At 42.3% G+C, this 14,774-nt stretch overlaps 1 protein-coding gene across 1 annotated transcript in view; it reads right to left on the reverse strand.

Moving 5' to 3' along the window:
* Positions 1-14,318, reverse strand: part of ARHGAP10 (Rho GTPase activating protein 10) — a gene marked incomplete at its 5' end in the record, with an annotated part of 143,929 nt that extends 129,611 nt beyond the window's left edge. Inside the window, one exon of the mRNA XM_082281208.1 lies at positions 14,165-14,318. Within this exon, the coding sequence (XP_082137334.1) occupies positions 14,165-14,318 (154 nt within the window). The remainder of the gene's footprint in view (positions 1-14,164) is intronic.
* Between the last annotated feature and the right edge of the window lie 456 nt (positions 14,319-14,774).

Raw genomic sequence — 14,774 nt, forward strand, 5'->3', positions numbered from 1 at the left:
AGCAAGACTTTAAAATGGGTTGTGACTTGGCTGATCATAAGTAAATAAACTCACCTTTAATTCTCCTGGTGACATCTCCTGCAAATAAATCCTCCTACTGTTTTTCTAGTGGCCACTCTAAATAAGAAGCTTCATGCTATCAAGAATCCCAACCACACCAAGCTGTTCACTGCAGGAGTTTAGGGCAAAGCAAGGAATTTCCCTTTGACTTGAATTCCTAAGTATCCAGTATCACTAAGAGTACGCAGAAGAATTAGTCATTGCCAGACAGACGTGCTTCATTTTGCTGGGACACAAAACAACAACTCTCAATTCCCTCTATTCACACGCATTACCCACTTACAACTGTAACTATGTATCTTCTTGAAATGAAAACAAACATTAAACCAGCTCACAGACAAACATCATTGTAACTTAAGAAAACAAACAAAAATTAATGGAACTGATTACGACACCAAGGAATTCGCAGCTCCGTACACTGCACATACCACTAAAACATTCCCGTGGGCTTTGATCCAAAAACCACGAGAAATTCGCGAAGTATCAAAACCCAATTTGAGAAAACTGACTGCCAGAAACCAAATCCAACAGGTCTAAGCAAACAGAAAACACAAGGGAAAAGGAAAACAAGTGAACAAATTCACTCAATAACGTGAGGAGCAATAAATGAATGTGGTAGCAATAAATGAATGCTACCACAACGATATTATCATGTTATACAAAACAGTATGATTTTTTTCTTTTTCCCCCTGGAAAAGTTTACAGAATCTGAAAAGGCTGAGGCAAACTGCACTAGAGAGCATTATAATGCGTCCTCTCTGGAAGCAAAGCAACTGGGAATAAGCAGTGTCTTACAAAAAGCAAGCAAGAAAGAAAGCCCACCACACCCCTCCTCAGAAGAGGGCTGACATGCTCTCTTCCTCTGACATTATTAATTACTGACATCAGTGTATTCCATCCACTGTTTTACAGAGCCACAAAAGACATGTCTTTTCCCCCTCTAATTGTTCTCCTGTGACTAAAAATTCGGCTGACATTGGCAACACCAGTCTGAACATACCTTCTCCAAAGCCTAGCAAGGAATTAGAGGTACCTACTTCAAAGAGGCCTTGATTCAGTTGTCCTGTTCTACAGCTCTATCCCAAAATCTTTTAGGAACTATGAGCACATCTCCATGGTAGCATGTGCTAAAATCTATGCCCATTAGACCTTTGCTGCTCATTGCTAATACTCACACTAGAACAGTCACCTGAGTTTGTTCTACAAATTTTCACCAGAAAGGCAGCTAAAAACATCAAATGAGGTGAAGAAGGCAGCAATTTCTGCTGACTATGGCAGGAATCATCTGAAAAATTACACCATTCAGACCTCTCAGAAGGGAGACAGAGAGAGAGGAAACAGAATCACCAACCAGTGAGCTCATGTCAACTATTTTCCAATCAAATTCCTTCCTGGCATCCCCCCACATCTCTGCTTGTCACTGGGAATGCCACCCCAACACACCCATCCAGGCACGCAGAACAAAACTCAGCAGCTGCTCATATCTCTCTCGGCTACTACACTAATAATAGTGTCTAGGAAGCAATGTTCCAATAAGACCATTCAATAATGTCCTCATGATATGTGAGATCACCTCCAGACCCCTATTAAATACGGAAATATTCTATATTTAAAATAGAAAATGAAAGAAAGGGTTTCAGGAAAATAAAATTCTATCAAGAACAGCATCCTTATTCAAAAGACAACACTCTTTACAGTTAAATTCTCTTAACAAGGCTTTGCCATCAAACCTGACACATCAAAAGCAAACAATCCCTTTTATCTGCTGACGAGTCTTCAAGATTCTAAAAGCAAGCAAACCATAGCTATCAGTACAGGAAAGGAAAGCTTTATAAATAAAAATACTGAAATTGAAATAAACATGGATAGAATTCTTTGGGAGTTATTTGACATTTTCGTGGTATCAGAAGCTTTTGTTTCAGGAGGGGCTCTGATTACTTGTTTCTGTTACATGTTGCTTGCCAACACAGTTAAGTTCCACTGAAAGAAACCTTTCTCTGTACCAGAGAGAAGTGGTGGGGAGGCACTATCAGATTAATTGCCCGTGTGGTTCAGCTGCTTCCTCCATCCAAAACAACACTGCTGCTTTTCTTCACTGACATCTTACTTCCTAATTCCATTTTTAAATGCATCGACAGTAATTATGCCAAACTAATTTCCAAGAAGGTATCAAAGCCAGCTCCCTTCTAAACACTTTCACTTCAAAAACAACAAAAAAAAAAGTATGAGAGGAAAAAAAAATACCTCCTCAATGAAGTAAGCTTTTCAATAACTTCAATAACTTTACCAATCTGAAGTGGACTTCAGTACATCCATGAAGTGTTATAGCAAGGTTGGCACACCTGTTTTTCTTCACATCTGGATACTTTCTATTAAAAAAGTGAATGACGAAATGTTATAAACCTTAAAAAAGCCAAACTGCTGACTGAAATTTCCACTGGAATAATTTGCACGGCAAGGGCAGAACAGCTGCTTTCTGAGCTCATACTGCCATGCCCTCCATACCGAGATGTCCACCACATGACTGTAGGAGAATATGGAGCATTCTCCTCTCAGATTCTACATTAAGCTAATTTACTTGAAAACGATAAAAACAGTTTATAACTACTGCTCAATTCAAATAATGACTTCAGAAAAAGAGCAGTGGGTGCAGTCTCCCCTAATGCAGAAAGGACTGATACACAACACTTGTCTGTGACATTTCAGTAGTCATTAAATGCTTAATAGATAAATAATCCCAAATTTGAAGCAACAGATTAAATAGTGATGGAAATAAAGAGATAAACAGGTGAAGAGTTTGCCCAAAGCTGCTCACAAAGTCACTTCTCTAGACACAGCTTGGTTTTTTGTTCATAACATAAAATTATTCATGTATATGAAAAGAGAACTAACTTTGCAGACATGAACCATGTTCACTATAGGAAGATCCTCAGGACTGACAGCAACCTATTTCCAGCAACTAAAAAATAAAAAGTGCCCTATATGCAATACAAATTACATTGCAACAAGACAGAAGATATTTTTGTAAATTAATAAAGAGGAATTCATACTTAAGACAGACTCTAATTACAGATACATGAAAGTGGGTAACAGAGGCAGGAAGGGAAACTGAATTTCCAGGTAAGTGAAGGCAAAGAATAATTTCTGTTGAGTCTCAAAGCTACATTTTCCAAATAATCTTTGCATCTTGGACTTCACACGCTATATATTATGTATATCTGTATACATGCAGTAAAATTTTCTGTTAGGTTGTGTGTGATTGACCTTTCTCGTGGACCTTCAATCTGCTTGTTTTCAGATCTCAGCCCTCTCAAAGGGCATTTCTATTCACCAATACCGTCAGAGCAAGTTACACTACGTGGCTCAGTAGGTTCAAATCTCCTTCAGTTTTGCTGTAGGTCCTCAGCAAAGTTCATCCAAATAGAGTGCCAAGTTCTACACATGACATTCGAGATGCAACACAAACGTTTCCTCAGTTCAGCATACTAACTACACAAAAACTTGAGCTGCATGTCTGGAGCTTAGAACCACTCCTTCACAAACCATTGCAAAAACCTGCAGTGAAAGGAGAGACACAGGTGGCAACAATGAATTTCTGTGCTTCACTAGCTTGTTCCCTACCCCTCAGGATGGCAGCCTTCCCCCTCAGGTGCAATCCTACAGAACCGCATGGGACAAGCAGTAATAGTGCTGGAAGACGCACAGGTGTGTTTTATGAAGCAAAACAAAAATAGCCATGGGAGAGAGGAGCATTTCTTTTCAGCATAAAGCTCTTCTACTTCTTATGTTGGTTTTGGCTGGGGTAGAATAAATTTTCTTCTTAGTGGCTAACATGGGAATGAGTTTTGGATTTGTCCTGGACACAGTGACAGTAACAGGAATGTTTTTGTTATTGCTGAGCAGGGCTTACACAGAGCCAAAGCCTTTTCCACTTTTCACACAACCACACTAGCGAGGAGACTGGGAGTGCATGGGAGATTGGGATGAGACACAGCTGAGATAGGTGACCCCAACTGATGAAGGGATATTACACAGAATATGCTGAGTTGGAATGGACCCACAAGGATCGCTAAGTCCAATTCCTGGCCCTGCACAGGACATCCTCAAGAGTCACACCATATGCCCAAGAGTATTGTCCAAATGCTTCTTGAACTATGTTAGTGTTGGTGCTGTGACCATTTTCCTGGGGAGCCCATTCCAGTGCCCAACCATCCTCTGGGGAAAGAACTTTCTCCCAATACCCAACCAAATACTGATACAACTTCAGGCCATTCCCTCAGGTCCTGCTACTGGTCACCACATAGAAGAGATCAGTGCCTGCTCCTCCTCCTCTTCCTCACATGAACAAGTTGAAGACTGCAATGAGGCCTCCCCTCAGTCTCCTTTCCTCCAGCTGAACAGACCAAGTGACCTCAGCCACTCCTCATACGGCTTCACCTCAAGACCCTTCACCATCCTCATGGCCCTCCTTTGGATGCTCTCTAATAGTTTAATACCATTCTTATATTGTGGCACCCAAAACTGCCCCCAGCACTGGAGGTGAGGCCGCCCCAGTGCAGAGCAGAGCAGGACAATCCCCTCTCTTGCCCAGCTGGTGATGCTGTGCCTGATGCCCCCAGGACACAGCTGGCCCTCCTGGCTGCCAGGGCACTTCTGGCTCATGTTCATGTGCCCATCAACTGGGGCCTCCAGGTCCCTTTGCACAGTGCTGCTCTCCAGCCTCTCATTCCCAGTCTGCCTGTACATCCAGTGTTGCCCCATCCCAGGTGCAGAATCCGGCACTTTCCCTGGCTGAACTTCATATGGTTGGTAATTGCCCACCCCTCTATTTTGTCGAGGTCTCTCTGAAGGGCCTCCCTTCCTTCAAGGAGTCAATAGCTCCTCCCAGTTTTGCATCATCTGTGAACTTGCTTAGTATCCCTTCCAGTCCTGCATCCAAGTTGTTAATGAAGATGTTAAAGAGCACAGGGCTAAAGATGGAGCCCTGTGGAACCCCACTAGTGACAGGTCTCCAGTCTGATGTCACCCTATCCACTGCAACCCTTTGTGCCCAACCCATGAGCCAGCTGCTCACCCATTGCATGGTGTGTTCATACAACTTGTCTAGAAGGATCCTGTGAGAGACAGTATCCAAAGCTTTACTGAAATCCAAAAAGATTACATCAGCTGGCTTCCCTTGATCAGCCAGGTGTGTTACCTTGTCATAAAAGGAAATCAGGTTGGATAGGCAGGAATTTCCACACCCTATGATGCCATGCTCAGTATATAAAGTAGGGTGAAGAAGTGGGGGAATGGTTGGAATAACGGCATTTGTCTTCCCAAGTAACCCTTACATATAATTGGGCCCTGCTCTCCTGGAAATGACTGAACACCTGCCTGCCCATGGGAAACAGTGAATTAATTCCTTGTTTTCCTTCATTTATGTGCATGGCTTTTGCTTTCCCAGTTGAACTGTGTTTATCTCAACCCAGGAGCTTTCTGGCTTTACCCTTCCAATTTTCTCCCCAATCCCACCGGCTGGGGAAGTGAGCAAGTGGCTGAGTGATTCTTGGTTGTTGGCTGGGGTTAAGCCATGACACTCCTAAAAAAAGGCAGTAATTCCAGGTAGTTTGATTTTTTTTTTTTTTTTTAGCAAAGATGCTGAATCCCCTGGAACAAGGGAACAGCTAGGAAGAGGCACAACAGAAATTTGAAACTGTGCATTTTGAAAGGACTGAAAGCATAAAATGAAGCACAATAAAAGAACAGTAATATTACCACAGAGCAAGTGTTTGAGAGCAGACAGGACAAAGTCAGCTTTGTTCCTGAAAAGCTTGCAGGCTGAGGAGTTGAACAGACAAAAGCTTTGGAGAAACAGTCCTTTGGCGCGTGACTGAGTTTGTCAGTCAGTCCAGGCCTCTCCAACAGAGAGAGCTTACAGCCCGATATTTTAACAAGAAAAAGGTATGGACAAGTTACACTGCCTTGCTCTCAGAGCACCCATGTGTTTCAAAGGCTGACGCTATGCAGCACTCGCTGTCTGTTAATCCACATAAACTGCAAGCTCAGCCCCACAACAGATTTCCAAGAACTGTGACCCACTGTCAAAATGATATTTTGACAAGTTTGTGTCAGGTCCTCCGTGACCTGGCAGCATGCTCCCTCCACCTGCTTGTAAGATACTGGGATGTCTTTTGAAGAAGCACATCCTAAGCAATTATATTTTCATTTAAAACTGCTACAAATTTCCTTGTATTATTTTTTGTTCCAACATACCTCCATTCAAATATTATTATTTTTCAAAGCAAGCAACTCTAATGACTGACAAAATCACAGATTAAACCTAACAAAAATAAGATACTCTCTCTCTCTCTGCTTGGGAAAACAATCCAATTTTTGAGATTTGATACATCACAATCTGATTTTTCTTAAGGCTTAAACACTTGACATGTGACAAACTTCATACTCCTCACCATCAATTCATTCATTATTTCTAAGCCCCAATGCACCAGACTAATGGAGGAAACAGACATGTTTCAAAGCTAAAAGCCATTCACCAGCAACAAAGTGGCTGAGAACCTGTTCCTGGACACCACACACAGTACAATGTCCTTCAAGGCCCAGCTCTGGTACACAGCCATGCTCAGTTTCATCCTGGATACTCAATATTCCCTGCCAAATTAAACAAAGCATTGTTTTTCCTCTTCAAGGACATGAAGTCCCAACCAGCCAGGTGCACTCACAAAAGCTGACAAGGACCCAGGGAAGCTGTAACAACCAGATCTACTGAGACACAAAGCCCCTCTCTGATCTACCTATCGAGCCAATAACCTTCACTTGCCCAGTCCTCTCATTCAAAGAGGCAACAACAGGAGGTTTATTCAAAGGTCTGGGCTGTAGTAAAACCACAATCTGTTTAATAACACTGTGATTTTCCATCCTTGTAGATTATTTTTCCCCTCAAACTGCTCCTTTCCCACAGAGGACAAGCCTAACACGAATGATTTACAGGAACTTCTGATTTAGCCTTGGCCTGTGATGGCCACATAGCTTCTGAGGGCCTGGATGTTTTCTCTCTATTTTTATCCTGGAAGATGAGCAAACACACAGGATGGAAAAGAACAACAAAGGGAGGAAACAAAAACAGGGCAGAAGGAGTAAAAGAACATGGTATCTGCAAGAAGCTCCATCTATAGTTACAAGCAGGTATGGAAAAACAACATGACATTGAGATTGTCTGTCGCAAATTGCCAAAAATATCTGTTTAGAAAAAGAATTAGAGGACAGTGCAAACCAGGCCATAGACTTCCATTTCCGGTATCTTATTTCCCAGTAAGATACTGGAACACGTGCTTTGGACAGAAGGCACACATCTATCCCAGATGTATAATATGGGGCTTCATAAATTACTGCCCTCTCTCTATCAAAGTCACACCCAGAGGAAAACAACCTCCACAGAAGCTGCTGGGATGGAGCACAAGTGCCTGCTTCAACTCATTGCAAAACTGATGGCCGAGTTTAAACTTGGCAAGGAAAATGGGCTTGATGTAGCAACAAGGCAGATTTTGGGTGCTGATTAAGACTGACAACTACAGTGGGTGGCAGCAACCACCAGCAAAGAGATGATAAATTCCCTGAACAGTAGTTTCTTAAACTATTCTGCCAATACGTGCCCAAGTTTATTTGATCATATATTTTACATTCATTAGATGTTCCAGAAAGCATTCAACTGCTCCAAGTTTCTTAATTAGCCAACTCAGAAACTTGAAGACTTTTAAAGGATAACCAAAACACTTAGCATACTGAAACATCTTAAGGACAACTGTCATAGAACGACAGTAAATCTGGTCTCAAAACTCAGAAAAGTGGCATTAGATACAAAAGGAAGCCCCATCAGACATAAGCAAATCATAAAAATTATCTCAAGAAGCCACAACCCACACTATCAAAACATTAAGCATATTGCCAAGATGCTGTGAACTCTCTAAAACAGCCAAGCCCCTGGTTTTTAGGTTAACGTGCTAAGTGTTGCCGTAGTGACTGAAGTTGGCATTGTAAAACAAAAGCACTACAGTCAATGCAAACTTCATACATTAATTATGTAATGTTACAAAACAGCTGGGAGGGAGGAGACAAGTATCAGGATGCAGCTCTTCAGTGCCATTCCAAACATGTTTCCCTGTCTAAAGAAAGGGCAGAGCACCCAGCCCTGTTTGTTACGTCACAAAAAAATATCACCATAGCACTCTCCTTCCTGCCCCCTTGAAAAAACATCTGTGCCAGGCAGAAAGAGACCTTCTGCCTCAATAAAACTGTTATCAAGTTATTTTAGACTGGACTTGAGAAGTGTTATCAGTGTCATAAGCTCAGCTTGCTAAAATTTGCAACATTTTTGCAATACAGAGCTGCCAAGCATAGGATAATTTTAGGAACAGCATACACCTACAGCCTTAGCAGTGGGCCTATTTTTCTTCACTTAATTGCAAGCAGGTGTTGGCCCTTTACAGCCTGTGGGGCAAATCCACTCTTTTTTACACCTCCTTAAGACAGAGTGAGATTCCATATAACTTACATATAAATTACAATTCTTAAAGTCGTGTCTTTAAAAAAATATCAAGGAAAAAACCTTCTCAATATGATCTACAGACAACTTCTCTAAAAACTATAAACTTATTTCTGTTAGTTTTGTCCTGAAGGCTGACGATTACACTTATCAGCGATGCTCTCTTCAATGACCATTCACACATTTTATCTAAAGCTGAAGAATGACACATTTTCCCAAAATGATTAGAAGACAAAATCACTTCATTTAACAAGCTTGTCACTTCCTTCAGAACTGAGAAAATCCATATAAATTCGTGAAATTTCATATTTTCTGATATCACAAAAGTTCACTAGCACAACACTCTGCTTTCAATACAGAAAAAAAAAATGAACAGTGGAACATCTACAGGACAAAGACAGTAATGGAGCTAACTAGTAATTCAAGCTGAAGAGACGAGATTCAAGCTGACAAACAGGCATCCTCCACAGAATGAGTCTGACACTTTTTATAGCCACTGACACAGTAACGAATGCTCTACTTTGGGTGGGGCTAAACAAAACGTTCTTTAGAGCACTTTCTTAAGAATAAGCATTTCCCTGGTCCTTATACAGAAGCAACTTTATCTGCAAGCAGAAAAGAAAAAAAAAATAATAAAGTGCTGTCATAGTAAATTAGGCCCCAGCTGTGGCAATTATCTTGAAGGGAAGGGAAAAGCAACATTCTATTACGTTATTATCAGCAGCTCTTTCTTTAGGGAAAGCTCTATCAGATGGGCCCCAAAGACCTGTTTGCCTTAGATTTCTAATGAGCTCAATAATGGAAACATTTCCAATAGAAAGTTGGGGTTTTTTAAAGGTACATACAGCTCAGTAGCCTTTGCAATACTGCCTTTGCAGTAATTTTTATCTAACTTGACCCCAGTAGGGTATGTATCAAATTTAAATCTCAGAGTGTTCACATACAGCATTGATTTGCTTATGGTTATCACACTTAAAGCACACCTTAAAATAGAAATAAAGCTTGGATTTGAGTTACTAACTGAAAAATAAATTAGCTTTCTAAAATGCTAAATGTAAAGATTAATTCTTTCAGAGGTCTCACTGAATTCAAGGCAAATTAATGAAATACAGAGCCCTAACTAAGCACAGTTGCTTTAGGAAACTTTGCACACAAGTTCAGCTAAGACCCTCTTGCAATATTCCCCCCTTCCCCATCAAGTAAGAATGGCATCAAGTTTTTACTCAACCTTTGGATTCTACCTAAACCTTTAGTGAATGTCCATTTCTTCTCTAGGAGTTATTAATAAGCTCTATATTAGTGGTTTTATCTTCTTTGACGTGCACTGGAATGCCAGTAGAACATTTTTGTTGCAGAAAATTCCTAAGACTTTGAAAGCTGGCACACATTACACATGGTTTCATAACTGCAGATTATACTAAGGAAAGCTTTAAAAAATGGACAATAAGTGCTTAAGAAAAAAATATACCACAGCTCAAGTGGTCTGAGAGGATTTTATGCGGTGTTATTATGTGGATTATCACAGCCTTTATATTCACTTAATAATAAATATACCAGGTAAGGCCAAAACCTAACCTAGACCAATGTCTGAAAGGTCAACCACCACCACACACTAAGAGAACTGGCCAAGAAAAAGAATATGGGTTTGGACAACTCAGACATCAGACTGGGGCTTGGGACCAGGTTAGGTTCTTCAGCCATCTTTGTTAAAACAAAGACTCATCAGTAACTCCGTATATTCCAACAAACTCTTTCTATGCATTAAATAAATCTGGATCCCGTTTTGTATCCTGTCTGGAAGAGTGCAAGAAATAACTCTTCTGTAAAAACAAAATGAAAATAGCATTAAAAACCAGTCACTGAATATATTGAGCTGCAGTGGTTAGCCAGGATGCCCGCTGCACCAAAAACATCCACCTTCTGTCTTCACCAGCCCATTACAAAGTCACCGAAGTTGACCCAAACAGAATTCTGCTTGGATTTGAGCCTAAATCCAAGAATGGGGAGGCTCTGCCTTCAGGCACATGGAACAGCTGTGAGCACACACTCACAAGTATCCTTTGCAAAGCCCCTGTGAGATGCCCAGGGCCAAAACCTATACTCCTGCTCACTCTTCCTACTCTACCCTGGTGTCCCATAAGCAGTGGCAGCTTCTGCTGTAGGTATACAAAACAAAACAAACAAACAAAAAAAACCCCTTCAAAAATATCTTCAAAAACCCCCAAAAATTTCACACTCTTGTGAAGAGAACAAGAGTTGGACCAACATAGGCAGAAAAATTCAGAATAAATACATAGTATTTATCCAGTGTATTCTTTAGCTTCCAACAAATTGCACTGTAAATTTTTAAGAGCTCAGAACTAAACTTCTTAAGTTCCTTTAATGATTCAGAATAAGGATTCTCTGATCAGGCACCTTGAAATTCACTTTCACTGAAGCACAACTACCTCCATCCAGAAGTTATTTATAAACTATATTGATCCTAACTTGTTTAACTGAACTGGAATCCCCTGAGAAATATGTAATTTCTATTTTTAAAAGCATATGTGTATACCACTTGTATTTACTGATCAGTAACAGTAGGGAAAAAATGGTTTTGTACTCCTTTTAAACACATTTAATTGTCATAAAAAAAGGAAGAGCTACCTATTGTTTATTCATCCTTCCAGTATTTAGCTTGAACTAGACAACTTGGTGATTCAAAACCTGACACAGGAAACAGACAGCTTTGAGTCACTCTTGTTTATCTTTCTATCACATTCTTGAAACTGCTGAAACTTTAAAGTGTAAAGATACACTTGAGGTATGCTTTACTCTAGAGATTCAACAATTTCAAAATGCAATTTTTTTTTCTCTTTTTTAAGCAGTATAGTCTTGTACTAATAAAAACCAAATTCTTCTGAGTTTTAGGTGAAAAATACAATCCCGTACAACTGAGGAGTCAAATGGGAAGGAGCCAATAAGAAGATCCACATCATGTTACTGCTGTGCCCTGCAAGACACTGATGGTTCCTGTGAATTAGAGGGAGTGGTAGCAGTATCTGCTTTCACCTGTCAAGATGTAACCCAGTGCAGGCAGCATCAAAGTCACTTACAAGGCTGTCTGTCAGGCAGGAAGTGGGATCTATTCAATTGCATCAGTTATTCACACCCAAAGAATCCCCATAACGTTTGTTGTCAGCTTTACAAGTGAAATAAGGAAATTGCTAAGGGAGGGAAATGCTGGCAGTCTCTATTGCAGTCTCACAAATTACACATTTCCCACAAATTCAAGAACAGTAGTGCACCTACTACATTTTCTATTTTACAGACCACTCAGAGCAGCTTATTACACTCACATATCAATTACACCAGAAGCAAATCTCATATTTTACCAGGTTCTAGAAAGATAGAGATTTTAGCTATTATTAAAATGACACTTTTTGTTCAAAAGACTAAACTCATTTTCTAAAAATTGTCAGCAACTGTTGTCTAAGAGACAGTCATCTAAGCTCACTACACCGTGCTTTACTATCACATTCTCGAAATTGCAGTGAGCCTATCTTTGTGCAGAAAATGCAGTTTGGACAGAAATGAATAGACCATTGTGTCTAGACCACTTCTCAAGCTTGGTTTTTGGAACAAATACTAATCCCATCTGGTTTTCTGACAGCAAATGAATCAGGTTCCTCAAAGAATTTAGATGATAACATTTTCTTCTGAAAACACAAGGAAGACCAATGCCCTAACCACTGGTGTTTTAGTGGGTTTTAACCTCTTGTGATTCCTCTGACTCAATTTATCTTTAAATGTCTGTTGAATAGTGGCACTCCTTCACCAGCACCAGAGGAAGGCAACTCAGATGCAAACCTGTCACTCAGGGCACTCTAAAGAGGAGAAATAACTGCAGAAAACTGAAACATGGAAGGAAGGGTCTAACCTGTTTGTACTTTCCAAACAAGTATGCTAAAGACGTTTGTTAGAATAAGGTACAGCAACTAAACTCAAAAATAAACCTTCTGACTGTCATCTCAGAAAGGAAGGCATTACTTAGACCTGAATACCAGGCAGGATCTCAGATACCTTATCTAAATATTTCTCATGGGCTAGCCCTAAGTATTTCATCAAGCAGTCTCAGGCCAGGTGACCCTGGCCAGCACACCTGGCTTCCACCACACACAGCAAAGCACCCTGAGCACTGCACACAAAGCCAATTTACCAGCACAGGATTCTGATGTGTTGTGGACACACAGCTGTGGACAGGACACTCATTTGAATTAGGGCTTTCCTCACCACAGCCAGCTCCATGCTTTCAAATTAAGTTTTGTATACATAACCGTACGTGAACAACTGAGGGTTTGGGACAGTTGCCAAAATACTGTCTAGATGCTCGAGGAAGAGAAGTGGAATGATTTCCCTCTACTGTTCTTATCCAATTTTAGGACACTTTTTTATGTTACACTCCAAGTTAGGATGATTTATACAGACACTTCAAGTCACAGATTTTGAATAATCCTCTAAGATCATGATTTGCAGTAACTGAATGTTAAGTGGCCAAAGAATAACAGTTACAGATAAGTGAAATTTGATATGGCATTTTCTAGCAGAGACAAAACCAGAAAACAAGGTTTCTTTATTTACAGAAATGAGTTACTTCTGTTTCTAAAAACTTCACCGTATCCAGATAGCTACACTGATCACTGGCCAAACCCCTATCAGTTTAATGGAAACATCTTGACAGCATGGTTTCCTGCCTTCAGAAGTTTACCATACCAGAGGTACTGTACAGTTCTGAGAACACAGTGTCAGAGCACAGTATTAGTGTTTTATTTGAATAATTGCTACAGCAGATCATCCTGCTAAATATTTAGGGGACTACAAAACTGTGATTGAAGTTAATGGAAAAAATCACGTTATGACAATACTACATTAAGAACATGCATGAACATGGTCATCCGAGGCAAAAAAACACGATTCCCACATAAAACACATTACAGCTAACTACTTATATATACTACGTATATACTCAACGAGTAAACACAAAAGTAACAAAACACTATCCCGTTTTAAGGGCCAAAGGCATAGAACTGGTAACCAGCGCTGTCAACACAAAGTCTAATAATTCCTGACCACACTTCTTTTGACAAAAGTATTTTCCAGCAGCCTCTCCACAGGCTGCAAATTCTCAGACACGACAGGGTTATGGTCAGGTAGGCGATTCACAGCCGCTCAGCTTGCGGCGCGCCAGTAACACCTGGGACCGAGTCCTCCCGGCGCATTCCACAGGGCAGCCGGCTCCAGGCTCAGCACCGCCGAACACAGAAGCCAGGCCCGGCCCAGGAACCGGGCAGATACAACAGGAGCCACCCGGCTCTGCCACAGCCTTTATCCCTTATTCCACTCTGAGGAGAAGCGCTGGAGAGGACCTGCGTCTCCAGGCGGCTGATGGGGAACCCAAGGGAGCGGCTGGGGAACGCCAGCGCAAAGCTCTGTGCCACAAAGGCGAGCGCCGCCGGCTCAAAGGCGAAAGCTCCCGACGCCGGGCAGCCGCCCCCGCAGCTCCTCCCGCTCCCCACCACTCACTCTTGGTCGCGGCGATCAGGTTCTTCCCATCCTTCAGCAACTCCTTGATAAACTTATTAGTCTTCTCCAGCTCGGCCTCATGCGCTCTCACTCGCTCCCTGAACCAGGGGCTGTCGAGGTAGCAGTCGCTGAACTCCAGGGGCTGCAGCCCCATGGCTGCCACCGCCGCGCCGGGGCTCGGCTCCCCGCGAACCTCAGCACCACCGCCTCTCGCAGCCGCGGCCACAAAGACGGAGCGGCAGCTCCCCCCCCGTACGGCCGGGCGCGGGCAAAGGCGAGCCGAGCTCAGCGGAGCCGCCCTCTCCGCAGCCCCGCCGGGACACGCCCGAGCGGGGCGGGCAGAGCCCGGCGCCCGCCCCTTCCGAGCTCCCCGCGGCGGCGGCGGCACCGGGCGGGGGTTGGGACCGCGCCGGTGCTCCCCGGGCAAGGCAGCCCGGCTGGGGCGCTGCGGGCGTCCCCGAGCGGGGAATGCGGGCAGGTACTGCTACTAGAGAGCGCTCTCTGCTCCGCAGAGACACCTCGGCAAAGCTAGAGATGGGCAGTCACCAACCGCGTGAGGGGCAAGTGCGGGATTCTACACCTGGGGCGGGACAGCCCCGGATGTATGTAT

This window comes from Coloeus monedula (assembly GCF_965178545.1).
Source record: "Coloeus monedula genome assembly, chromosome: 5".
Taxonomy (NCBI): Eukaryota; Metazoa; Chordata; class Aves; order Passeriformes; family Corvidae; genus Coloeus; species Coloeus monedula.